Source organism: Dendrobates tinctorius, unplaced genomic scaffold (assembly GCF_039654945.1).
Source record: "Dendrobates tinctorius isolate UK_male_01 unplaced genomic scaffold, ASM3965494v1 ptg000162l, whole genome shotgun sequence".
Classification (NCBI taxonomy): domain Eukaryota; kingdom Metazoa; phylum Chordata; class Amphibia; order Anura; family Dendrobatidae; genus Dendrobates; species Dendrobates tinctorius.
The window spans coordinates 44,158,521-44,185,966 of NW_027361829.1; the positions used below are offsets into that span (position 1 = coordinate 44,158,521).

Genomic DNA, 27,446 nt, shown 5'->3' on the forward strand with positions numbered 1-27,446 from the left:
TCCTTCTCCTCTGCTTTTCACCCTCAGACCAATGGGCAGACAGAGAGAACAAACCAGACCTTGGAGTCATATTTGAGATGTTTTATTTCTGCTGATCAGGATGATTGGGTTTCATTTTTGCCCTTGGCCGAATTTGCTTTAAATAATAGAGCTAGTTCTGCCACTTTGATGTCACTTTTTTTTGTATCTTTGGGTTTCATCCTCGATTTTCTTCAGGGCAGGTGGAGCCCTCTGCCTGCCCAGGTGTTGACACTGTGGTGGAGAGAATCCACCAGATCTGGGACCAAGTGGTGGATAAGTTATCTCTCTCCCAGGAAAAGGCCCAGCGGTTTTCCAACCGACATAGGACCATTGGTCCCCAGTTTAAGGTTGGTGATATGGTGTGGTTATCATCAAAAAATATTGCTATGAAGGTGGCTTCTCCTAAGTTTAAGCCTAGATTTATTGGCCTTACAAGATTGTGGAGATTATTATTCCGGTCTCTTTTCGTTTGGCTCTTCCTGTCACATTTAAAATCCATAATGTGTTCCATAAATCTTTGTTGAAGAGGTTTATTGAACCTGTTGTTCCGGGGGTGGCACCTCCAGACCCTGTATTGGTTGAAGGTAACATGGAATATGAGGTAGAGAAAGTACTGGATTCCCGTCTGGCTAGACAGAGACTCCAGTATTTGGTTAAGTGGAAGGGTTATGTTCAGGAGGATAATTCCTGGGTCTCTGCCTCTGATATTCATGCCAAAAGATTGGTGCGTGCCTTTCATCGGGCTCACCCTGATCGCCCTGGTGGCGTAGTTGAGGGTTCGGTGACCCCTCCTCAAGGGGGAGGTACTGTTGTGAGTTCATTTTCCCCTTCATTACTGAGGCCCGAGGAACTCCCTCTTCTGGTAAAGAAAGTTAGTGAGCCTGATTATCAAACACCTGAGGCTGATGATGATGACTGGCTGAGTGGAGTTACTGACTGGATATAAGGCTGCCGACGCCCTTCTGCCCTGTGGGTGATTTCTCTGTAGGATCCTTGGAGACCAGTCTGAATTCCTGCTCCTCTAAAGCTAAGTTTGCTGCTCGGCCTTTTGCATTGGTGCTTGACTTTGTTTTGCTTTGTTTTTCTGGATTTCTGCCATTCCCTGCTGGGGTGTGCTGAATTCCTTTAGCTCTGTCTTCTGAAAATACCTGAGTGCTGATTTAGTTTTTGAAGCCTAGCTGCTTCAGGGCCTTTTTCATATCAGCTTGTTGGCTTATGTCTTTGATAGGGTTTTGGCAGATTGCAGACAGCAGCCTTCCTGTCCTTTCCTATCTAGGTAGTTTTGGGCCCCGTCTTTGCTCAGTCTATCTTTCTGTCTGTGTTAGTGTTTTCATCTTGCTTCACCGTCATTATATGTTGGGGGCTGCCTATTGCTTTGGGGTCTGCTCTGGGGCAGTTTAGCTTTCCCCTTTCTTTAGGCCTATTTAATTCTCCGGCCGTGATCGAGGGGTCTAGGGCATCGTAGGAACCCCCCACGGCTACTGCTAGTTGTGTTGATAGGTTCAGGGGTCTGCAATCTGCTAGTTGCCAACTTCTCTGGTTTTCTGGACTTAGCTTGTATTTCTGCTTTTGCCTCCTATGGTGACTCATTCATAACACCATTGGCTGCATTACAACCCCAAAGCATGATTGATCCACCCCCAAACTTAATGGTTGGCGAGATGTTCTTTTCCTGAAATTCTCTGCCTTTTTTTCTCCACACATACCTTTAATCATTGTTGCCAGAGTTCTATTTTAACCTCATCGGACCACAGGACTTTTTCCCAAAAGATGTTCTTTTGCATACTTCTGTGTTATGATTGGGTCACCGAGGAGGAAAACAAGACCAAGCTAAGTCACAGAAAAACCAGAGAGGTTGGTAACTACGCTGATTGCAGACCCCTGATCCTAACCACACAACTAACAGTAGCCGTGGAGCGTACCTACGATGATTCTAGATGCCTCATCACAGCCGGAGGACTAAATAAGCCTAAAGCAAGAAAAGGGGAAATCTAAACTGCCCCAGAGCAGACCCCCAAAGGAATAGACAGCCCCCACACATGTATTGACGGTGAGACAAGTTGAAAGCACAAACAGGCTGAGCAAACGATGGGGACCACACTAACTAGAAAGGAAAGGAAAGATACTGTTTGCAGTCACGCCAAAAAACCCTGCAAAAATGTCCAACACTTCTGATAGCAAAAAACCCCTGAAGTCACTAGACTTCTCCCACTATATCAGCACTCTGTCATATTCTGAGAACAGATCAAAAAGAGGCCAATCTAATAAGGGACAAAACGCAAACTGGCACATACAGTGACATAAGAATGGAAATTCAGCACAGCCCCAGCCGGGGCTGGCTGACCACACAAAAAACTGAATAGACCAAACCAAATCAAATGTGAACATTAGCAGAGAACACTTAGCTTGAGCAGGCAGGAACTGAACTGGAAACTAAGACCTCAGGACGCAGGAAAAAAATCACCAGCATGGGAATAGGGAGTCGGCTGTCTTAAATCCAGTCTGAGACTCCAGATGTCCAATACTCATCCTCATTATCAGGTGGCATGTCTCTGTTAATTAGATCAGCTTCATTACATCCTGCCACCACCAGAGGGAGCCCGGAAAGAGAACTCACAACTCCTCTGTCACCACAACCAGCTCCCTCACCAGAAACCAGAGGCAGACCAGAAAATGAGTTCACAACACTTCTGATGTTGAATTTTATGGTGAGGGTGCAGGAGATGTTTTCTTCTGATGACTCTTTCATGAATGCCATATTTGTGCAGGATTCTGTGAACAGTAGAACAGTATACCACAACTTTTTGTTTTTTGGAATTTTTTAAATGTAAAAGATGAAAATATATATATTTTGCCTAAAATACAATGCAAAATGTGTTGTGTTTAACTTTAGACCTTTTGGATATCATTTCATCTTCAGCTTGCTTAACTGTTCAATGTAACAGTAGTTTTGACCATGGGTGCCCAAATTTAACATGCCACTGTAGGTTTTAAAATTGGGTTGCTGTGTTTGTGATAGAAGAATTTGATTGACTTGACTTTGAGTTTGATTGATTTGTGGGGTACTGTTACCTCAACACTGTGAAACATCTGTGGAAAAGTGATCATGTGCTAAGATCGGAATAACTCATTGTTCCTTTTAGGAAGCAATTGAACAGTGTATAAATTAGTATGAAGGTCTGTTTTCTATACACAGATGTACTAAATAAGTATAACTTTTTTGTTTTAGAATCGCAATGAAATAAAAAATGGAGCCATTCTACGGTTGACAACATCCCCAGTAAGTACTGATTTTGGAGTTCTTGTGCTTGTAGTGTATAGTGAGTGTGTTAAAATACGTACCTCCCCCTGTTCTATCCAGTATCTTGTTTTTCTCCTCTTCTCCGTGATGCCACCTTTCTTCAGACTCCCCAGGTCATACTGTGCTGTGACCCAGAAGTGGCTTTTACATTGTTAGTCTATGGAGCGTCAGGACCAGGCTCTATAGGCTTACATAGTAAAAGTGACCTCCGACTCTAAAACATAGATGTGAGCCGGCTAGTCTGAAGAACGATGATGTCACTGAGAAGAGAAGAAAGACACTAAATCCCTGAGAAGGGGGTGGAAGGGGAGTATATGAATGAAAAAAAATAATGGGTGTTTTTTTAATTAAATATTTTTCTTTTGCGTTGTGGACACTATTTTATCAAAATATGAGTTCCTGTAATATGTTCAGAAATACACTGCTCGTCTTCCTTTCCATTGGGCTTGATTTTTTTGTTATAATATACAACAACATTCACTCCTCTTCTGAATAAGAGAGAAACTGCGGTACTCAGCAGTGGCCACTAAATAATGTAAAAGTATGTGCAAATGACACCTTTAAAGGGAACCTGTCTGCAGGATTGAGCTGAGTAACCTACAGACAGTGTCAGGTCGGCGCCGTTATACTGATTAAAATGATACCTTGGGTGATGAAATCCGTCTTGTGGTTGTTTTATTTTTATTTTCAGTTTTGAGTTAATGGTATGCTCGTGCTCCGGGGCGGCCTGTGTGTGAGAGTGGGGGGGGGGTGTTTCATGTGGTGCTCTGCTTAAGTGTTCATACTGATAGCTTATGACAGGTCACTGATCCCTCAGTCACCTGCCTCTTATTTTACATACTGAATATTATATGTATAAAAAAAAATCACATTCAGCAGGCAGCAACACCTGCGCTGCAGCATAATCGCATGTATAATGTGCATTAAATTGTTTTATTTAGTCATATACATTTATTCAGAGAAAAAAAATTCAAAATGGCGCCGGCAACGCCTGTGCAGTAGCATCCACAGGCAGTCCGATAGATGCTACTGTGCAGGCACCGGCCTCACCATTTTGGTAAAGGGAAAAAAAAAATCTCACAAAGATGGCGTTGGCGGCGCCTGCACAATAGCATCTATCGGATCGCCGATAGATGCTACTGTGCAGTCGCGACTGGCGACATTCTGAGAAAGATTTTTTTTTTTTTTTTTTTTTAGAAAGATTTTTTTTTTCACCCTAAATAAACAATTTCATGCACATTATACATGCAATCATACTGCAGCACAGGCGCCTGCCTGTTGAATGTGATTTTTTTTTTTTCAATACATATAGTGATCAGTATGTAAAGTAGGGGGAATTTTGATCAGTGACCTATCATAAGCCACCAGTATGAATACCTAAGCAGAGCACCACATGAAGACCTCCTCCACAGCCCTCCTCGCCACAGGCCACCCCGGAGCATGAGAATCTTATTAACTGAAAACTGAAAATGAAGATTAAACAACAACCACAAGTCGGATTTAATCAACTAGATATCATTTTAGTCAACTAGATATCATTTTAATCAGTATAACGGCGCCGACCTGCTGTAGGTTACTGTGCACAATCCTGCTGACTGGTAACCTTTCAGAAACTGGCGGACCCAACAAAGTTATCTTAAGTGAAGCTGCTTCACAAAAAAGCTGATGTGAGAGGCATGTTTAATCAATAAAGGCTTAAGGTCCCATCTAAGAAAGGTCACCTTACGGTGGTAGATGTGCACACATGAAATGTGCCAAGTACCTTCATTTTAGCAGTAATGCAGTTCAAGTTTCATATATTCAATGTTTGCGTACATCTTGTCTACTACAGACCAAGTCACAACAAACTGCATTTACCAGACATAAGGTCCCACTGTCTAGAGCAATTCTTGCCAGTGTTTGTAGGGTGGATGAATTACTGTTAGGCCACCTTGGAGGACAGCTTAATATTTTTAATAGCTGAGCAGACTATAAAGCATGCTAAAAAATAAGAACCCAAAAGTACCAGAAGCAAATTTCTATGCACATTTGCTTATTATTATTATTATTATTATTATTATTATTATTATTATTATTGTATTTTGCACCTACGCAGTTGACCAGAAGGATTAGAATTGCACCAATTTATCTAAAAGATGCATACAGCTGAATAAATATATCTTGTGAAAAACACATTTGGAAGTGTCTGACTGGATGTTTTTTACACCTGCATTTGTGCCATTAATTTGATTCTTTTGATAAGAGTTTAAAGCATGACTGCTCAGTGAAAAATAAATATAGGCAATTGGCTACCTGGCAGTTTGATTTATCCCACACTCCACTACAGTCTCCATTAAATACATTTGTCTGGATAAACAAAGTGAAACATAAAGAGTTCTTCACTTTTTAAGTCCTTTGCAACTTTTGATGTATGTTGACATCTAAGGTCGTGTCCGTGCCTTTTACATGGGGTCGCGTGACGAGCCCATATCTTTCCCTGCACTTGATGACTGATTTAAGCAGTCATCATGTTCCTTTACCAGCCACGTGGCTGTTAATCTGTAAATCCTGCTGTCAGTCACTGACAGCGGGATTTAACACGCATCGGCAGGAAGCGGGTCATACATTACATGATCGCATTGTTATGACTGCTGGGAGTTTGCTGATGACCCCGTCTCTGTCATTACGATACTCCTGTGAACACTGGCTTGTGGTTGGCGTTCATCGGAGATCGTGATTTCTGCTCTATGTAGCAGAGCTGAAGTCCTGCTATGTGTAGCACAGGCTATTGGATAATCGCAGCCTCAAGTCTCCTAAAGGGATTATTTGAAGTCAGTAAAAAGTGAGAAAAGTTTTTAAAAATATGAAAAAAAAACACAAGTTCAAATCCACCCCTCTTTTGCTCCATTAAGAATAAAACAAAAACAAAAAAAAATACACCTCTTTGGTATCGCTGTGTTCCGAAAAGTCCAATGTGTCATTAAACGTCATAACGAGAAAATAAATCACAATCGATGTGGCCAGAATTACAGGTGGTGGCCACATTGCAATAAAATACATTAAGAGGCGATCAAAACATCACATCCATCTAACCCAAAATGGTATCCGTAAAAAAGTCAGCTCAGGGCGCAAGGATAAAGCCCTCACATAGCCTCCCCATGTACCAAAAAATGAAAACATCACAGGTCTTGGAAAATGTCTGAGAAAGCAAAAAAAAAATTTTCTTTCAAATTTTGTAATGTTTTTTCACCACTTAAATGAAAAAACAAAAACAAAACTTATACATGTTTGGTATCTGCATACTCATACTGACCTGGAGAATAATATTGGCAGGTCAGTTTTGCCATATAGTAGATGTGGTAAAAAAAAAAAAAAAAGAAAAAAAACAGTTGTGGAGTTGTCCTTTATTTGCAATTTCAACACACTTGTAATTTTTTCGCGCATTCCAGTGCATCACATGATAAAATAAAGTGTTATTCAAAAGTACAACTCACCCCCCCAGAAAAGCAAGGCTTCATACGGCTATGGAGATGGAAAAACAGAAAAGTTATGGCTCTTGAAATAAGGTGAAGAAAAAAATGAAAGCGCAAAAGCTGAAAATCACAAGGTCATGAAGGTCATATGCAAGGTTTTATATTCAGACATTTGAATTAACCTAATTTATGTCCATCCTTAGACTCACACTGCTCAGCAGCTCCATGAGAGGGTCCAGTCTTCAAGTATGGACGTCAAGCTAGAAGCACTGAAGGATTTGGCTAGATTTTCACGAGATATTACTTTTGCTCAAGAGTTCATAAACCTGGATGGCATTTACCTCCTCACACAAATGGTGGAAAGTGGTAACGAGTAAGTTTCATCTAGTTTTCATACAGTTCTAGATCCTGTAGGATGCATTTAAACATTAGCAAAGTGATGTACTGGTCTTCATGGGACTTCTGTTTGTTCTGTAATATGTTTTTCAATTCTACACTACATAGTGAATTGTTGAAGCCTGTGTTGTTTAGTTTGTGAGGCCAATTTTTTTCTTATTTTAGCAAGTTTGCTCCTTTCTTTAACTGTCCTAATGTTTTACTTAACACACATGTCAAATCATAAATAGGGAAACAATAATATATGCAAAATAAACACCAGAAACAAGGAATCTCCTCCTCTGTCAGCCATAGATAATGTCCTTTGCCATTGAATCTTTTAACTTTTAGGCCCTATGTCATAAGTCGACATCAAGTCAGAGCTTGTTGACCAGTATCGGGTCTTCCCAAGTTCTGTTCTTCCATTTGGACCTTGCAGTTATGCAATAATTGACTACCCTAAATCTTCAGCATTTCAGAAGATATGTTGCATTGCTTGCTTAAAGGTATAATTTAATCAACAGATCTTGGAATAATAATAAAATCCACAATTGAATGTGTTTTTAAAAAATAAAAATAAAAAAAATAATTCCTGTACTGTGATCCCATTCTGTAATATCTGTATACTCTCTTTTGCTTCCTCCCCTGCCTAGGAGATGTGGTATGATCAGACCATGTTCCTGTACGGTCAGACACAGCAGGGGCACATTTATAGATTATCTCAGCACAGGAACATATTTCTAAACACATCCAATTGTGAAACATATTTTAATTCCAAGGTCTATTGATTTAAAATATGCGTTTGTTCGTGTAACAACCCTTTTAAGTGTTTAGTGAGATTGCTTATTTACACACATATATTTATAGGTGTATATACATACCTCACCCATGCATATGTTTGAAACAGATAGGCACAAGATACAATAATAACAAAATAATTTGGCACCTTTTTATGTTCATCTTGAAACACAAATAAAACAAAATCGAACTAACTTGTGATTGATTATCATTTGGACTTGCCGCTCCCCACCTTGTCAGTGCGCACATGACGAAAGATGAGCAACCTTGTTCTGATGACGTTTGCCGATCTAAAATTCGGCATGAACGTAGTACATTTGGATTCGTGTTTGGTTTCCCGAAGATTTTTCCTCAAAGTTGGCAAAATTCGGTCACAGATTGGTAAATGATTTTGTTTCCACTAATGCTTTTGTTTTGACTTTGAATAGGATAGTTGTTCTGTAATGAGGGGAGGGGGTGACTCTAGGTCACAGGGGCGGTGGAGTGTAATTTTTTTCCTTTTTAATAACGGAATGTGTGTAGATTCTGGCAGACAGTCAGGGTGCAGAAACCATCCACAACGTCCAGACACAAGGGCTTCTTTGATTGGCTGCCAAAGTCAGATGTCCCTCCTTATATAAAAAGCAGACATGTTGTTTTGCTGGCGCCATTTTCTTAGTGTAACATCGCAGAAAGGTTGCTCCTGCTGCTGCAAGTGAACTTGTCATTTAGTTAGGATTCTGTTCTGTGTGAAATTGACTTTCCAGCATCTAACTAGTTTGTGCTAATAGTGTTGGAAGGGGGAGTAGGCTTGGTGTTTGATTTGTACTTGGGTTAGGTGGTAACGTTACTGAAAGCTCTACTGAGTGACCATTGTCTCGTCATATTGAAAGACCATTGAGAACATCTGCTGCTTCTTACTCCTTCGTCACCATGGCAATTGTTCTCACACAGGTCTCCGGCAGCAGAACCTCCACTTGTTTACCCCCTATAGTCAGGCTGAGTGAGAGCCCATAATCTGCTATGGAAGTGAAGACGCCTGTTGTTTTTGTTTCACCAAGTACAACACATCTTTCTCAATCCATCATGACATCTCTGCCTGCACCACCTTCACAGTCCAGCAGTTTGTCCTGTTTACCCTACTCCACCCTCCATCAGCACATCAGCCAGCCCTTGGTCCTGCAGTTGTGGTCACATAAAAAAATGTTTCCCTCTACCCATGCCAAAGCTAAGAGCTTGAACTCTACCATCTCCAATCTGTTAGCCATGGAAATGCTGCCTTTTAGCCTGGTGGATACAGATAGTTTCCGAAAGTTGATGGCTGTCACAGTCCCACAAGACAGATGCCCAGTCGCCATTACTTCTCAAAAAAAGCTGTGCCTGCGCTACACCTGCATGTCGCAAACAAAATCACCCATTCTCTGAAAAATATCTGTCTGCCGGGTGCATTTCACCACTGACATCTTGATGAGCAAACGTGCAGGGGTGATAGATCTCACTGACTGGGCGCTGGGTGACTCTGGGGGTTGTGGAGGCTGCTCGACAAGTCTTGGAATCCACAAGGCTTGCAGGATAATCCTCTGTAGCTAAGGCTATGTGCACAGGGTGCGGATTCTGCTGCAGATCCGTAGCAGATTTGTTCCTGCGGATCCGCAGCAGAACTGTAGGTGATGTACAGTACCATTCTAGCCTATGGAAAATTGAAACCGCTGTGCAGACGGTGCGGATTTTTCCGCGCGGTTTTGCCTGCGGTTTCAAATCCGCAGAAAGAATTGACATGTCATTCTTTTCTGTGGATTCCGCTGCGGTTTGCCATCTCCTCCAATGTGGAGGTGATAAACCGCAGGGCAAAACCGCAGAGTAATCTGCAGGTAAACCGTATGTCTTATGACCTGCGGATTTACCTGCGGATTGTGCAAAATCCGCGTGGAAAAATCCGCGGGTGAATCCGCACCGTGTACACATAGCCTAACACTTCCTCCACTGCTTCTGGCTCCTCCACCTCCTGTAGGGCCTCAACCTGCTGTCACGTCACCGTCAGACACAGGGACTGCTGTTCCTGCCTCGGCCACTGGGAGGTGCCGAACTGTCACGTCGCCGTCAGATACACGGACTGCTGTTCCAGACTCAACCACTGGGAGGCGCCGGGAGGTCACGTCACCGTCAGACTCGGGGACGGCTGTTCCTCCCTCGGCCACTAGGAGGCGCCGTGGTTTCCCTGTGGGTGGTGGTGACAGAAAAGGGGCTCCTGCACAGGCATCTGGTGGGCGCAGGCTCCGCTCCTCTGTCAGTCATGAAAGGGTTGGTGCATCGCCATCTGGCCTGGTCCAGGGGGCGGTCCAAATGACATCATCAGACTGTGAACCTGTGAGGGATAGCCTGATCCTTCAAATACCTTGGGGCCTGTCTTGCAGGCCGCCAGATATAGTCTTGGTTTCCCCAGTGTGCTAGTTTATTTGCTATCTTTGATTCTGACCTTTGCCTGGATTTCTGACTCTGCTCCTGCCTGAGGATTTTGTACCTCTGCCGCCCTCCTGGTTTACGACTCTGACCTTTGGCCTGGTTTTTGACGCTGCGACTGCCTAACGATTTTGTACCTCTGCCTCCCTCCCGGTTTATGACTCTGACCTTGGCCTGGATTTGACTGTTACTGTCTGCCGTTTTGTACCTCTGCTGCCCGCCTGGTTTAGACTTGGATTCCTGACTACGCTTTTGGTCCCGTTTTTTAACCCCTTTCTGGCGACCGTCCTGCTCTGGTCCGCTGCTCTTATTCAGACAGCTACCTCCTGGGCTCTGCTGTAAATCCATATCCCTGTATAGGGGTAAAGGGTATCAGGGTTGCTCGGGGTGCTGTCTTACTGCAGCCCAGACTCGCAGACGGACGTCACACCTGCACCCTCAACCTCTCCCTTAATGAGACACGTGCAGAGGGAACCACTCCTCTCCCACTTCCATTCTGCGCAGCCATTATTCACTGCAATCAGGTTGTGTTAAAATTAATATGCCTTGGAGATCGCAGTCACACAGCTCAAGAGTTGTGGACAACTATTCAGGCAGAGTTAGAGCAATGGCTGACTCCACTGAACCTGGAGCCTGGGAAAGCAGTGTCCGATAACAGTGTGAACCTGGTGGCGGCCCTACGCCTGGCCAACCTCACACACGTGCCTTGCATATTTCACGTCCTCAACTTTGTGGTAAAGCAATTTCTCTGCCACTATGCCGGCCAGGATGCCCTGCTGTGGAAAGCACGGTCGCTGTTTGCTCACTTCCGCTGAACCCACCCAGCAAGTCATCGACTGCACCGCTACAGAGGTCTTTCGGCCTACCGGTTAACCGTTTGATCTGCGATATGCTGACACGGTGGCATTCTACTTTGCACATGTTACAGCAACTGTGGCAGCAGTGACCAACCCTGGTGCAGTATGTTTTTTCATAACCTGGGGCAGCGCAGTATGGACGTGGTGCAAATTTTGCTTGCGAAGTGGACACAGATGAAGGACCTCTGCATCCTTCTGCACAGCTTTGAAATGGCTACTAAGATGGTTGGCACTGATGATGCCATCATCAGCATCACTATTCTACATGCTGGAGCAACATTAAATAGTCTGCTGGAGGCGGTGGTCCCAGAGGAAGATGTGAAATCAAAGAAGTATGAAGAAGGGATAACAATATCTCTAAGTTCCAGACTGTCGTTGCACAGGCGGGTGCCTTGGGAGGGTGGATTACAGCGATTTAGGATAGCACATGGTACCAGAAAACTGTTAGTGAAGGTGCACAAGCTGAGGAACAAATAGAGGAGGAAGAAGCGATGAGCAAGCAACAGTCAGGAGATGTAGAGGATAATGTTCCCCTCTCTGTTGTCTGTGGTTGGCGGGAGGGGACGGAGGAAGCAAGTTTGAGTATTACCTGCCACCAACACACCATGGACTTTGAAAAAAATGGAACAGGGGCCTGAGCTCGCCTGTCACACCTTGGAGGTTCTGTCATGCTTTGTAGCCAACGTTCTCTCAGAATTTGTCTTCAGCGCTGCTGATGGTGTTCTGACGGATAAGCGCATCCAGCTGTCCCCTGAAAGTGTAGACTGCCTAACGTACATCAAAATGAACAAGTCTCCAATGACTTTTGCACCCCAGTCGCAGACAGGGCAGACGAGACAGTGGTGTATTTTTTAGTGTTATGCATTGATCTCGCGTTATTGCCATCTGTGACACCTTTCTCGTGGTTTCAGTGCCTGCTGTTGCTACTGGTGTTACAAACAATTTTTTGAAATGTGCCGACTCCAAGTTGGGTCTTCATCTGGTTGGTTGCTTGTTGTGGAAGGGGTGTCCAAGGCCCATTATACTGTTTCTACTCTGTGGAAATTGATGCCAGTTTAGTGGTGTGTGGAAATAATTGTTTGAAATAATTGCACTCCAAGTTGAGACTTCTTCATGTGTGTTGCCTGTAGCAGTAGGGCTCCCAGACCAGCAGGCTTGAACTTTCAGTCAACTACCTGTTTTACTAACCTTACATTTTTCTAACATTAGTGCGCTGCTAAGCTGATATTTGTGCCAACTGAGTATGGCTGGGAAAAAAACAGTGTGAGCTGTTTCATGAGGTATCAGGGTTCCAGCAAAGAAGGCTTACTCCACTCCCTTACCCACCTCTTTTTAATTGAAACTTCAATTCAAAGCTTTAAACGCTGGTCCAGGTCCTGATACCTTGTGCATGACACATGACTGACTGCTTCTGTGCCATCTTAAAATGTTTTTCTGTGGGTCAGTTGATACGTCAACTACCTGATTTGCTATCCTTAAGTTTTTCTAACATTCATGCCCTACCAAGCTGATATTTGTGCCACCTGAGTGTGGCTGGGAAAAAGAACTGTTTGAGCTGTTTGTTGCAAGAGGAATCAGGGCTTCCAGCAAAGAAGGCTTACACCGTACCCTCACCCAACTTTTCTTATTTGAAGCTTCAATTCAAAGCTGTAAATTCTGGCCCAGACCCTGATAACTCATTCATGGCCCATGGCTGACTGCTGCTGTGCCATTGACATTTTTACTGTGGAGCAATAAATGCCACTTTTCCTGGCGTCTGCCCATAATTTTTGTAAATGTTTGGACTCCTAAATTGGGTCTCCTTCGTGTGTTGCCTGAATTTGACAGACCTCTCAGAGTACCAGACCTACACCTGTCACTTATCCACCTGTTACTGATCAATGTTTCAGATAGAAATACTGGTCCAAGCCCTGTCCCATACATTTATGCTGTGCAATTATACTATATGTAGTTTGTGTCACTTGATGCCACTTTTCCTGGTGTCTGCCCATAATTTGAGCTGTTTGGGAAGCTTTTTATCCCCCTTAAGGTGTTGTGTATGCATTTGGTTTTGCCTCCCATTGAATTCAATGGAGTTCGACGAACAATTCGACGAACATAGAGACGTTCGTTGAACCAAACCTTGAATGGTTAACTCATTATACATGACTTTATTTAGTCTATGAATGGTGGCATTCATGGATAAAGGGGAGAGTTTTATTTCCTGATGTTTGATCATAATAGCAGAGATTAGAGACCTGTTTGAGATGACCAGAAATGTTCTCACCAAGCAAAAGCATCTCCAAAGACTTTGGTATACAGGCTTCGTCAGTCTAAAATGGTATTTTGCTGCAGTTGGTTTCAAATGTGACAAAGAAATAACAAAGAACATTCAAAGAACTTTGGGCTTTAGCAAAGTAGGACCCCACTATAAACTATAAACAAAGGTGTGAAACAGAACAACTGCACTATGTTAGAAGTTATATAGACGAATCACAATTAGTGATGAGCGAGTATACTCGTTGCTCGGGTGGTCTCCGAGTATTTTGATGTGCTCGGAGATTTAGTTTCTGTCGACGCAGCTGCATGATTTGTGGCTGCTGGACATGCTGAATACATGTGAGGAATGCCTGTTAGGAAATTCCCACGTGTATTCAGGCTGTCCAGTGTAAATCATGCAGCCCAGGCGTTGAAAACTAAATCTCAGAGTACGCCAAAATACTGGGAGATCACCCGAGCAACGAGTATACTCGCGCATCACTAATCACAATCCTTCTGGGAAAATGTTCTATGGACAGATGATGTTACACTAGAGCTCATTGATGACACATACCAGTGCTATGTATATATCAAATAGTAAGTGCCTCAAATGTTAATTTCAGGAAAATCCTCTTCCTACGCACATTGTCCCGTTCTTACAGTACTTTCAGGTGCACTTTGCCATCTTCTCTGGTACACTACTTAATAATATTTTGATATTGGCATCCATGTGTCTTTGTGAGTGCGCATACTCTTTAATTTAGTTCCTGGTTGTTCTATGCTTGTATTTGATAAGGTGATTTATATTTAGGCTATATTCACACACAGCAGTTGTACTGCGACTTTTAGTCTTGATCTGTCGCAGTCTTTCCATTGCTTCCCTGAACAGTTACTTAAAGGGAATCGGTCAGCAGAAGACAGAGGCCCTTATTCCAGTGATGTGTCAGTGGGCTGCTTATTAATTATAGTTTCAATAAAATCACTGTTTTATCAGCAGCAAAGTATTACTGTAGAAATAGTTATCCTACTGCTCTGTATAACACTGCTCCCACCACTGATTAGCAGCTTTCTGCCTATGCACAGTGTACACACAAAGCTGCCAATCAGTAGTGAGGGTGGGGGCATATAGAGCTCAGCATTTTGGGAACTAGTCACGGTCTCCGAGTTTCACATGTGAGACCACTTTTTCCCTGCAGGTTTAAATGATCGTGCAAGGAAGCGGTCGAAATAACGCAGCGAAACATGGCTTCTGTGGTCTAAAGCCCCTGCATGTGAACATATCCTTAAGATAGCGTCACATGCAAAAGGCACTTATAGAAAAACTGCAAGCATTTTTTACTGCTAATTGCAGTCGTTTTGCAAAGGGGGTTATTGATTGACTTTCACAAGCAAAACATGTTCTTTTAACTTGTCCTTCATTATGAATCTAGATTTAGTTATCTACTCCTGTGATAATTACTGAATTTAATCTCCGCTTGCTGTAAAATAGGTCATCTCTTTTGCTTATGGACTGTCAAAAGGGAATACATAGAAGTTTCAAGCAAGTGAAAATTGTAGTGTAATATACTGTACAAATTAGAACTGATTAATTCTTTATTAAAGGTGTGCACCGTTACTTAATATGTATTTTCTAAATATCTATTTTTACTCCCCAAGCAGTTTGTAATTGTCTTCACTATAAAATTCCCTACACTTATCTTTATACAGCTAATCCGTAATTTTTTTTTTTCTTTTGCTTGCTGTAATGTTTTGGCACTTTGCTTCTGTTGCCTCCTGCAGCAGCTTCTTACTATGAAACAAGACATTATCAAGGGGCAGAGATAGAAGCAGGGTGAATAACTGCGGCACTGCCCACATCTTCTATCACCACCTTCAAACAAATCCCCATCAGCTCAGAGGGCAGCACTGGTGTCACTCACCCTGCTTCTATCGCTGCCATTGAGGACTATTCATTTAAGGGCGGTAATAGAAGCTGTGGGGGCGGTACGGGAGTCATCTCTGGCCTCTGATGACGTTTCCTTTCATAGTAAGAAGCTGCTGCAGCTGCGGGAACAGAATCGGAGTAGTGGCGCTGCTCTCGCCTCTCCTCCAGCTTCTATCAGCACCATGGATCCGGAACATCCAGATAGTGTCGATGAAAGAAACTGTAGTAAGTGACTGCAGCGCTGCTTCCTGATGATGGGAAAGTGAGTGCAGCCCCAGCCTACTGATGACCGTGTGTTTAGACGTCTTTCAAATGAAACATCACAGTACACTAAGGCTGTGTGCACAAGGTGTGGATTCTGCTGCGTTTCCGCAGCGGTTTTGCCCCTGCGGAAACGCAGCAGTTCCGCAGACCAAGTACAGTACAATGAAACCCTATGGGTTTTCAAAAACGCTGTGCTGACGGTGCGGTTTTTTCCGCGCGGTTTTGCTGCGGTTTACAAACCGCAGCATGTCAATTGTTTGGGCGGTTTCCGCAGAGGTTTCACACCTTTAACGTAGAGGTGTGAAACCGCAGGGCAAAATGGCAGAACAAACCGCAGGAAAACCGCAGGTCACTTTACCTGCGGTTTTACCTGCGGTTCCGCGTGGAAAAACCCGCAGCTGAATATGCAACGTGTGCACATAGCCTTACAGAAATTAGCAGGATAGTGAGACATTTAGAGTAATTTAGAGTAAAGCCAGGAAAGGGAGCTAGTTGTTTTTTTTCAGATCATTTTCATGATGGCTAGCATTTTGTTAAACCGTTCATTGTGTAGGATGAATTATTGTTTCATAGGATGGGTAATAGGCGACAATTACCCTTTTTTTCAGCCTAAAACATTTTTTGTTAACAATTAGATGTTTTTATGGGAGAGGTTACAATTTTTTTTACATTGTCAATAAATGTTTTAAAAGAACCACAGCGAGCCCTACAAAACTTTTTTTTTTTATCCTGAAAGTGTGAACTTTTGATTCACATTTGTGTAATATCTCTGGATATTTGTAGGTTTTTTTTCTCAAATGCAAAGCAGCAGCAGTAAACACGGGCCTATTCATCGAGACTGGCATTTTGTACAGCGAGTCTGGTGAAAAATGCGCTGGATTGAGATGCTTCAAATTCATTTACAGTAAATGCGTGCATCTCTTTCAGCTGCCGTACAGTGGAGCTAGAAGTGGCCCTGATTCTTTTAAACTAGTTTAAAACTCTTGAAAATGTCTCCGATTTGTTGAGTGGACAGGACCTAATGCCACTTGGAAAATGCATAGTATATGCCATCACAACAGCAGAAAGTAAAGCAGATATGTACACAGTCCAAGACTACAGTCTATCACTGGAATACGTGTCTGTCCCTGGCGCAGAGTTGCTGAATCCAGACTGATGATGAGGAATAAGCCTGTAAATGAACTTGGTGCTGATTATTTTCCAGCTGACGCTTCAAGACTGGCACACAAAAAGCCATTTTTGATGAACTGAACCAGAACACATTGTTGCTAATTTCATCACATAAATTGTAATGCATTTGCCAGACAGCAGTAGTCCATGCCTCCTCCTGCGTATCTTCTTCCACTTTCTAAAATGTTGGCTAGCCTAAGTAAAAATACCAAACATTGCAACATTTTACCCAACTTTATAGTGCGCAAAACTTCAGCAACATTTTCCACACTTTTCTGCCAGTTTGATGAATTGGGCCCCCAAAAACAGAGAATCTGCCTGCTGTCTGATACCTTTTTTGATGTCTAGGTGTTGCTTTGGTAGGGTACGTCTGATGTGCTGCAGAAGCTTGTATCTACTTCATTGGTGATAAAGAAAGAGAACTGATTTTTACAAATATATCTGAGCTCTAGTCCTCATGCCATGCAGAAACTGAAGAGTGGAAAATATCGGGACATTTGCTTACATCAGCAGTGGCTGCTTTTTTCTGCTGTAGCCTGCTGAAAAACCCACAATCAGAGGAAAGTAGAAAATGTGCAGCTCAGCAAAGAATCCTGACTACTCCAGCGTATTGAATCCGCAGATTGCCACTGCCCGCCTATAAACAGCGCTTTCCTTGGTACATTACTTAGACCAGCACACTTGATGTCCTTGGCAGAATCTGACATCTTGATTCACAAAGTTTCGTATTTATAATTTCCCTCGTGGCTTATTTTTATCAAATTAGAAAGGAATCTGTTATCTCATTTATGTTAACCATCAATTGATTATAGCACATTTGCAGTAAATACTGGTGGATGACATACAATGCTGTTTTCCACTGTGCTGTACCTTTAGAATTTCTGCCACAAACCTCATTGTCCCTCTGTAAACATGGGGTTATTATTTATTCTTTTACAGTCTATAGAAAAATCACAATGGCGCTGGTACCAGTTGGTACTAATTAGCAGCATTTAAATGCAAAAACAATGTGGCTGTGTTATAAAAGTGCATAGAAATATTATCAATTTGTGCTTCACTGAAATGTATATACGGTATATTTTATAATAACCTCCTGGTTAATTGACACGTAGTTTGTATTATACTAACACATTGTTTCATTCATGCCATGTAGGTCATGCTATATAATTTACAAGATACACATAAAACACTAGGGTATCCTAAATTCAAGAAAAATATTTTGTTCATTCAGTTTAAAATATACTGTATAATAGTCCAAAAGCAGCAACAAGTCTTTTAAAACGTGGTCGGTGGAATACCTGGTATTTTGAATTTCTATCCGGCAGTTCCAAGAAAAGATTGTTTGCTTGGTGGGTATGCTTGAGCGGTGGCCCACACTCGAAGGGATATTATCTGGTTATGAATGTTTGTGTAGCATCTTTTGTGCCAGTTACTGCTTTGGCTGCGCTGCAACGTTGTTGCGGGTGAGGCTTGACAGCATCAGTTCTATATTATTCCTGGGACTTTTGGCTCTAGCCACTCCAGAAGCTAAGCATCAATTCACTTTTATTCCTGGGACTTGTGGCTCTGGCCATTCCAGAAGCTAAGCATCAATTCACTATTATTCCTGGGACTTGTGGCTCTGGCCATTCCAGAAGCTAAGCATCAAAACTATATTATTCCTGGGACTTGTGGCTCTGGCCAGTCTAGAAGCTAAGTATCCAGTCTATAATATTCCTGGGACTTGTGGCTCCAGCCACTCCAGAAGCTAAGCATCAATTCACTATTATTCCTGGGACTTGTGGCTCTGGCCATTCCAGAAGCTAAGCATCAAAACTATATTATTCCTGGGACTTGTGGCTCTGGCCAGTCTAGACGCTAAGTATCCAGTCTATAATATTCCTGGGACTTGTGGCTCCAGCCACTCCAGAAGCTAAGCATCAATTCACTATTATTCCTGGGACTTGTGGCTCTGGCTATTCCAGAAGCTAAGTATCCAATCTATATTATTCCTGGGACTTGTGGCTCCAGCCACTCCAGAAGCTAAGCATCAATTCACTATTATTCCTGGGACTTGTGGCTCTGGCCATTCCAGAAGCTAAGCATCAAAACTATATTATTCCTGGGACTTGTGGCTCTGGCCAGTCTAGACGCTAAGTATCAATTCACTATTATTCCTGGGACTTGTGGCTCTGGCCATTCCAGAAGAAAAGCATCAAAACTATATTATTCCTGGGACTTGTGGCTCTGGCCATTCCAGAAGCTAAGTATCCAATCTATATTATTTTGGGAATGTTGACTCTGGCCATTCCAGATGGTGTCCACTGACCACCTTTTGAAAGACTTGTTGCTGCTCTTGGACTATTATATAGTATATTTTAAACTGAATGAACAACATATTTTTCTTGAATTTGCGATATGTTAATGTTTTATATGTATCTTTGTAAATTATTTAGCATGACCTACATGGTATGAATGAAACCAATTTGTTAATATATTGCAATTTACAGGTCAATCAATCAGGAGGTTATTAAAAATATATATGATTTTAGTGACGCACCAAATTGATAATTTTTTAAAATTATTTTTTATAATTTCTGAACTAGACTTTGGAGATGTGTTTGTAGCTAAGATTGTAGTGTAGTCTGTATGCAACATTTATTTTTACCTTGTGGACAAACGTTCATGTGACTTAGGGCTCATTCAGGCATCAGTTTTTCTTGTATGAGTTCTAAACGTGTTTTTCACAGATAGCACTTGTACCAGTGGTAGTCTATGGGTTTGTTTACGTGTCCGATTTTTCCTCAGACTGAGAGGTCCATTTAAAAACAAAAAAGGAGACATGTCCAATTTTGATCTGAGGGTCTGATCAAAATTGGCAATACAAGTCTATTATCAGTGAAAAAAATTGGACTACACTCGACATCTGAGTGCAAAATGATTATCACAGACTGTCAGAAAGAAGGTGGAGAAACTTTTTTTTTTTTTCTCATACATGTATGAGAAAAACTGATTAAAATAATCGGACCACAAACTGATTAAAATAATTGGTCTGTTTTTCCTGTACTTCAGAAAATCTGATGTGGGAATGAGGCCTAAAGTGACTCTCCACCTCACAATAAAGGATTCACAATAAATGCATGGCGCATAGTTAAACTACCGATTGTCTTTATTTATTCTGAGGTGATTCTTCTATAGGCTACCAGCATTCTGTATGCACAATGTGCTTGGACGTCTGATAGGGTACCGTTACACTAAGCGATGCACCAGCGATCCCGACAACGATACGACCTGGTAAGGATTGCTGGTGCGTCGCTAAGAGGTCGCTAGTAAGCTGTCAAACAGTCAGATTTACCCAACGACGCAGTAACGATCTCAGCGGGATCGCTGGTGCGTCGCTTAGTATCACATTAGCGATTCTGACGACTCCCGCCTGCGTCCATGATTTCTGAGTCGCTAACGAGGTCGCTCGTCTGTTTCAAACACAGCGATGTGCGCTGGCCAGCGGGACACCAGCGATCAAAAAATGGCCCAGTACATTCGAGCAAGATCAGTGACATCGCAGCGGGGGCCTGGTCACACGTAACGAGATCGCTGGCGAGGTCGCTGTTGCGTCACAAAATCGGTGACGCATCAGCGATCTCGCTAGTGATCTCGCTTAGTGTGAAGTACCCCATACACCTTCACTGCTCTTAGTCACTCCTTCTAGAAGTGCAGGAGTGTTTTAGACTTAAAAACTATTGCGTAGTCAAATGAGACTCCACCTTGCTGTAAATTCCCGTAGCAGATGAATGTCTCAGCGTCCAAAGCTCGTCCTGTGTAGTGGATGGTAGCAGCTATTTTTACATAGCTGGAGATTGGGCTGGGAGTCGGAGGAACCACACCTGAAAGAATAAAAGGAAGAATACTAGATATTTTAAACTATGCACTATGCATTCTTTGGTGCGTTTTCATTTTGGTCACAGTTCCCCCACGTGTTTGCATTTCTGTAAATGCCTACTTGTGCTTGTGTGTTGGAAATCATTGTGACTGTGATTGGTGGGCTGTATATGGACATCTTTACTGTGAATTGAATGAGTTTGGTTTTCACTTACATTTCTTCGTATTTATGTATTTGCAGGAAATATCAAAAATTGCAGAAGATCATGAAGCCCTGGTAAGAGTTTCTTCTGGATCTCCATTTACTCCATTGCCGGATGCTATTTACTCACTCTCTTTATTGCTGCATTCAAGGGCCTTTCTCCTAAACATGAACCTCTTTCTATATGCCATTTACCCTATTCAGGATCCCCTACCTTGTGCCAGAATAGAAAGCCCGCTGTGGTGTCCGCTGCAGGGATATGATTTATAAGATACTGATTTCACATTAATAGCTTGATATTTCAGGGTAGGAGGAGGTGAACCAGTAGCAATCAGATTAACTTTTCTTTAGAAAAAAAAGGGTCATCTTCTTGACCATGTCAGTGCCAAGAACTGGATTGCATCCTGTTTGTAAAAAGCAAAGACATTTTTTCTAAACGTACCATTTGACTACTGCTGTCTGTGGTCCTACAGATACTCACTGATACTGATCTGCAATATCGGGCACAGCCACGACCATGTGCTGGACTGTAACTAGTTAACTGTAGAGGGGAAGTGGTCCTCTGTCTCTCCAAACAGACCCTCTGCCGATCAGATGTTTGTGGCTTACCTTTAGCATAGGCCATCAATTTGACAGTTTAAACCTACTTAATAACTCTTAGTTTATCTCCTAATCATAGATATTGAATGTGAGCTTAGTTGCTTTTAGTATTTGTTTTGTGGAGATAATAAGCTACACAGTGCTTGGTTACAGCTGGCCAGCAGATGTGAGATCTTGGACTTGTTGCCTCCTCACATGCTGGTGAGCGTTTAAGAAGCTTTCCCTGCAAAGATGTTATTCTGTTGTCAATGTGTATGTAACGTGAATGTGTTTAAATACTAACCAGTTGCCATCTTCTTTGGTTCTCTCTGACGTTCAGATCCTCTCCTGGACCACCACGTAATCACTATTCATCATAGCCAGCTCTCACAGCATCTTCTGTGTGGACTGGTAATTGCTTTCCTTATGTGAGACTCACAGCATGGCTTCTCATGCTAATACAATGAGAAAGTAACTTCCAGTCCGGGCAAAAATCTGTTAGCCAGCTAGTCGTCAAGTGGGTTAGAAGATGGACAATGTCACTACCACCCAGATAAGGTGGCGACTGGTAAATATTAAAATACATCCACACTACAGTACATACATATTGATAAGGGATTAGGAATACAATTTTTGCTATAGGAGTGTCTTTAAATAGAAATTCAGCATGAATCAGACACTGACTGGATTGTTGCAGCCATGTGCATTTTACTCGGAAACACTACAACGTTTTAAAGAAGACGTACTTTAACCCCTTTACTCCCAAGGGTGGTTTGCATGTTAATGCCTGGGCCAATTTTTACAATTCTGACCACTGTCCCTTTATGAGGTCATAACTCTGGAACGCTTCCATGTATCCCGGTGATTCTGACATTGTTTTCTCGTGACATATTGTACTTCATGTTAGTGGTAAAATTTCATTGATATAACTTGCGATTATTTGTGAAAAAATGGAAATTTGGCGAAAATTTTGCAATTTTCCAACTTTGAATTTTTATGCTCTTAAATCACAGAGATATGACACTCAAAAAACTTAATAAGTAACATTTCCCACATGTTTACTTTACATTAGCACAATTTGAGAACCAACATTTTTTTTGTTAGGAAGTTATAAGGGTTAAAAGTTGACCAGCGAGTTCTCATTTTTACAACACCATTTTATTTTTAGGGACCACATCACATTTGAAGTCACTATGAGGGGTCTATATGATAGAAAATACCCAAAAGTGACACCATTCTAAAAACTGCACCACTCAAGGTGCTCAAAACCAGATTCAAGAAGTTTATTAACCCTTCAGGTGCTTCACAGGAATTTTTTGAATGTTTAAAAAAAATAAACATTTAACTTTTTCACAAAAAAAAATTACTTCAGGTTTTTTTTTTACCAAGGGTAACAGGAGAAATTAGACTGCAAAAGTTATTGTGCAATTTGTCCAGAGTACGCTGATACCTGATATGTGGGGGGAATCACTGTTTCGGCGCACGGCAGAGCTTAGAAGGGAAGGAGCGCCGGTTGACTTTTTCACTGCAAAATTGGCTGGAATTCAGATCGGATGCCATGTCACGTTTAGGGAGCCCCTGATGTACCTAAACAGTGGAAACCCCCCACAAATGACCCCATTTTGGAAACTAGACCCCCCAAGGAACTTATCTACATATGTGGTGAGCATTTTGAACCCCCAAGGGCTTCACAGAAGTTTATAACGTACAGCCGTACAATTAAAAAATCATATTTTTTCCACAAAAATGATTTTTTTTCACCCCCAATTTTTATTTTCCCAAGGGTAACAGGACCCCAAAAGTTATTGTGCAATTTGTCCTGAGTACGCTGATACCCCACATGTGGGGGTAAACCACTATTTGGGCGCATGGCAGAGCTCGGAAGGGAAGCAGCACCATTTGACTTTTTTTGCTGGAATTGAGATCGGATGCCATGTCGCGTTTGGAAAGCCCCTGATGTACCAAAACAGTGGAAACCCCCCAATTCTAACTCCAGCCCTAACCCCAACACACCCCTAGCCCTAACCCTAATAAATAAATACATTTTTTTTATTTTATTATTTTTCCCTAACTAAGGCGGTGATAACGGGGGGTTTGATTTACTATTTATAGCGGGTTTTTATGTTTTTCAGCTGTCGCACGCTAAAAGACGCTTTTTATTGTAAAAATAATCTTTGCATCACCACATTTTGAAAGCTATAATTTTTCCATATTTTGACCCACCGAGTCATGTGAGGTCTTATTTTTTGTGGGACGAGCTGACATTTTTATTGGTATCATTTTCGGGCACGTGACATTTTTTGATCGCTTTTTATTCCGATTTTTGGGACACAGAATGAACAAAAACCAGCATTTCATGAATTTCTTTTGGGGGGTGCGTTTACACCGTACCTCGTGTGGTAAAATTGATAAGGCAGTTTTATTCTTCGGGTCAGTATGATTACAGCGATACCTCATTTCTGTGGTTTTTTTATGTTTTGGCGCTTTTATGCAATGAAAACAATTTTATATAAAAAATAATTATTTTTGCATCGCTTTATTCTGCGAGCTATAACTTTTTTTTATTTTTTCGCTGATGACACTGTGTGGTGGCTCGTTTTTTGCGGGACAAGATGACGTTTTCAGCGGTACCATGGTTATTTATATCCGTCTTTTTGATCGCGTGTTATTGCACTTTTTGTTCGGCGGTATGATGATAAAGCATCATTTTTTGCTTCGTTTTTTATTTTTACTTTTTAAGGGGTTCAATAAAGGGGTTAACTAGTGGGACAGTGTTATAGGGCGGGTCGTTACGGACGTGGCGATACTAAATATGTGTACTTTTATTGTTTTTTTTTTTTTCAAAAAATGAATTTATTAGGGAATATTTATTTTTTAATTTATTTAGCGATTTTTTTTTTTTTTTTTTATAAATTACACTGGTCAACAGCATTTTTGGTGCCAAAGATATTTCATCGAATTTAGGGTATTTTTGGGGTGCTGATTCTGAATATGTCATCAGTTTTGCCAGATTGGCTCAAGTTTTTGAGATTTTTGGTATCTTATTTATAGCACTTGTTGGTAAATGCGACGCATCATCTCATTAATTTCTTTGGATTAGTACTTGAACTGAGCAGTTCTCAATATAGTTTTGTGTTAATTAGTGTTCTAAAAGTTTGTTCATAGCTTGATTTTTGCACTAACTTTATGTTGTTGTCTGTTTTCCAGTGAAAAGCATGAACTCATCATGAAGAAGTTGTCTTAACGATCCAGACTCATTCTGTTACATTTGTGGTGAATATACACTGCCAAAACATAGAAGAAACATAACACACTTCGTAAAAAAAGTGTATTTTGCCTATTTTGGGGTTATGCTTGGGGACCAAGACAAGTTTTGGGCACCACACATAGTGTGCAAAGCATGTATCGAATTATTACGAAAATGGAGCAAAGGACAAAGAAAAAGCTTCAAATTTGGTGTTCCAATGGTGTGGAGAGAGCCAAAAAATCATCATGATGACTGTTATTTCTGTGCAGTGCAAGTGCAAGGATTCAATAAGCATAAGAAACGAAAATGGGAGTAACATGGAATCTGCAAGAAGGCCTGTCCCTCATTGTGAAGATGTGCCTGTACCTGTGTTTACCATAAATAACAGTCATCATGATGATTTTTTGGCTCTCTCCACACCATTGGAACACCAAATTTGAAGCTTTTTCTTTGTCCTTTGCTCCATTTTCGTAATAATTCGATACATGCTTTGCACACTATGTGTGGTGCCCAAAACTTGTCTTGGTCCCCAAGCATAACCCCAAAATAGGCAAAATACACTTTTTTTACGAAGTGTGTTATGTTTCTTCTATGTTTTGGCAGTGTATATTCACCACAAATGTAACAGAATGAGTCTGGATCGTTAAGACAACTTCTTCATGATGAGTTCATGCTTTTCACTGGAAAACAGACAACAACATAAAGTTAGTGCAAAAATCAAGCTATGAACAAACTTTTAGAACACTAATTAACACAAAACTATATTGAGAACTGCTCAGTTCAAGTACTAATCCAAAGAAATTAATGAGATGATGCGTCGCATTTACCAACAAGTGCTATAAATAAGATACCAAAAATCTCAAAAACTTGAGCCAATCTGGCAAAACTGATGACATATTCAGAATCAGCACCCCAAAAATACCCCAAATTCATTAAAATATTTTGGACACCAGAAAAAAAATTTTTTTTCGTTGACCTGTGTTATTTTTACACTTTTTTTTTTAACTTTATTATATTGTCCCGGGGGGTACATGATTGTAATATGTCAAATCGCTGATCTGACACCTTGCACAGCAGTGTGCTCTCAGCAGGTACTGAGAAAGACTCCTCCCTGCAGGCCCCCGAAGGTCCCCGCCGCCATATTGGATCCGGGGACCTGCAGCGAAGGAGGCCCGATGTGCAGTGCTGCTGCGGGGTTCTCAGGGAAGCACGGAGGGAGCCCCCTCCCTGCTGATGCTTCCCTGACCCTCCAGTACACTGTGATCATGTTTGATCGCAGTGTGCCGGGGGTTAATGTGCCGGGGGTGATAATCAGCAGACACCCGGCCGCGATCAGCAGCGCTGTCCATGGGGAGCGCCGCTGATTGCTATGACGTACTATTCCGTCCTTGGGACTTAGGTCCCAGGTCACATGGACGGAATAGTACGTCTAATGTAGGAAAGGGGCTAAAAAGTTGTCTGTGGACTTTGCGGCTTGGCTGATTAGGTTGAGACAGGCTTTTGTCTGCTCTGCTCCCCTTGACTGACAGATCTCTCCTTATCTGTTTACCTAGGGAGAAACCTGTTAGTCTAGGGAAGGCATACAGGAGGACACATAATTCCCTGCTGAGTTTTCAAAGTATTCAGTATTTCGGAGCAGGATATATACACGACTGCAGTAACACAACCAGTTTGGGCAGCTGGAATCGCCTTTCATGTTCCCTTTAATTTGAAAGAGAAAGATACATTATTAGTTATTCCTGTAATGTTGACCCATAGAATATAGGTAAGATGTCAATTATTACTGCGCAAAGAAAGCAGTAAAAAAAGAAATAAAAATATTCCAGATTGTATTTTGTAATTTCAGTCCCCCCCAAAAAAAATTGAATAAAAAGCAAATGAAAGACTTCTCATAGGAAACGTTATGGCTCTTGGTTAATGGTAACACATGCATTTATTGTGGAAAAGTAGTAAAACATAACAAAAATCAAACTTTGCTTGCTTTGAAGGACACTTCATCTTCTGCATTACATAGGCAACCTATTGATATGAATGGACAGTGTGTAATGCTTAATTTCTCCTTATGGTGGAGCTACTTTTACAGGTTTCCCCACAGTGTATGTGTATGTGGTAAGTCTGGAAACAGAGCTGTGGCCCAAGTGGTGTTTAGCTTACTGCTTTAGAAGGTGTATGGACATATTAGATGAGTTTGACGGTCTGTGTCGCAGACCACGTCGCCTACCGCTACCTTAAAGAAGTTGTCTCCTTTTACTGACATTTCATCCTATAGTGCAGTTTGGCATTAAAAAAGTGCTGCACTCCATTTCCCAGCTACACTGATGAGTGTCTGGCAATAACTGTGGCACAAACATCACGTCGACAGCGTAGCAGCCAATCTGTGAACTCGGCGGCTTTGAGTTGAGCATTCCGTCTACACTTGCAGAGCTGCTGTGCTCCTTGATAAGCTGTCAGTGTGATGTCCGATCACAAAGTTAGACACCGGGAGAAGCATAAGCATATAGGTGGACTTCAGGAAGGTGAGTACAGTGTGTGTTTTTCTTTTTAATAAGGAGTTTGTATGCTCTCCCCAGACGTCACGCTACATATTTTTCAGAGGAGTAAAAATACTCCTCCCAATATTTTTGAGGAGTATTTTTCACCACAGAGGAGTACACAATTTGTATGAATTAAAATTGGCCATACAGGGGTATACATTGCCGTGCTATTAAAAAAAACATTAGG

The 27,446-nt window shown here is 41.8% G+C and overlaps 1 protein-coding gene across 5 annotated transcripts in view; it reads left to right on the forward strand.

The window, feature by feature from the left end:
* The window catches only part of ELMO1 (engulfment and cell motility 1), a 569,414-nt gene that overhangs the window by 187,889 nt on the left and 354,079 nt on the right, over positions 1-27,446 (forward strand). For all 5 annotated transcript variants that reach the window (XM_073549986.1, XM_073549985.1, XM_073549983.1 and 2 more), the window contains 3 exons: positions 3,251-3,301; positions 6,978-7,147; positions 20,939-20,974. In XM_073549986.1, the coding sequence (XP_073406087.1) occupies positions 3,251-3,301; positions 6,978-7,147; positions 20,939-20,974 (257 nt within the window). The remainder of the gene's footprint in view (positions 1-3,250; positions 3,302-6,977; positions 7,148-20,938; positions 20,975-27,446) is intronic.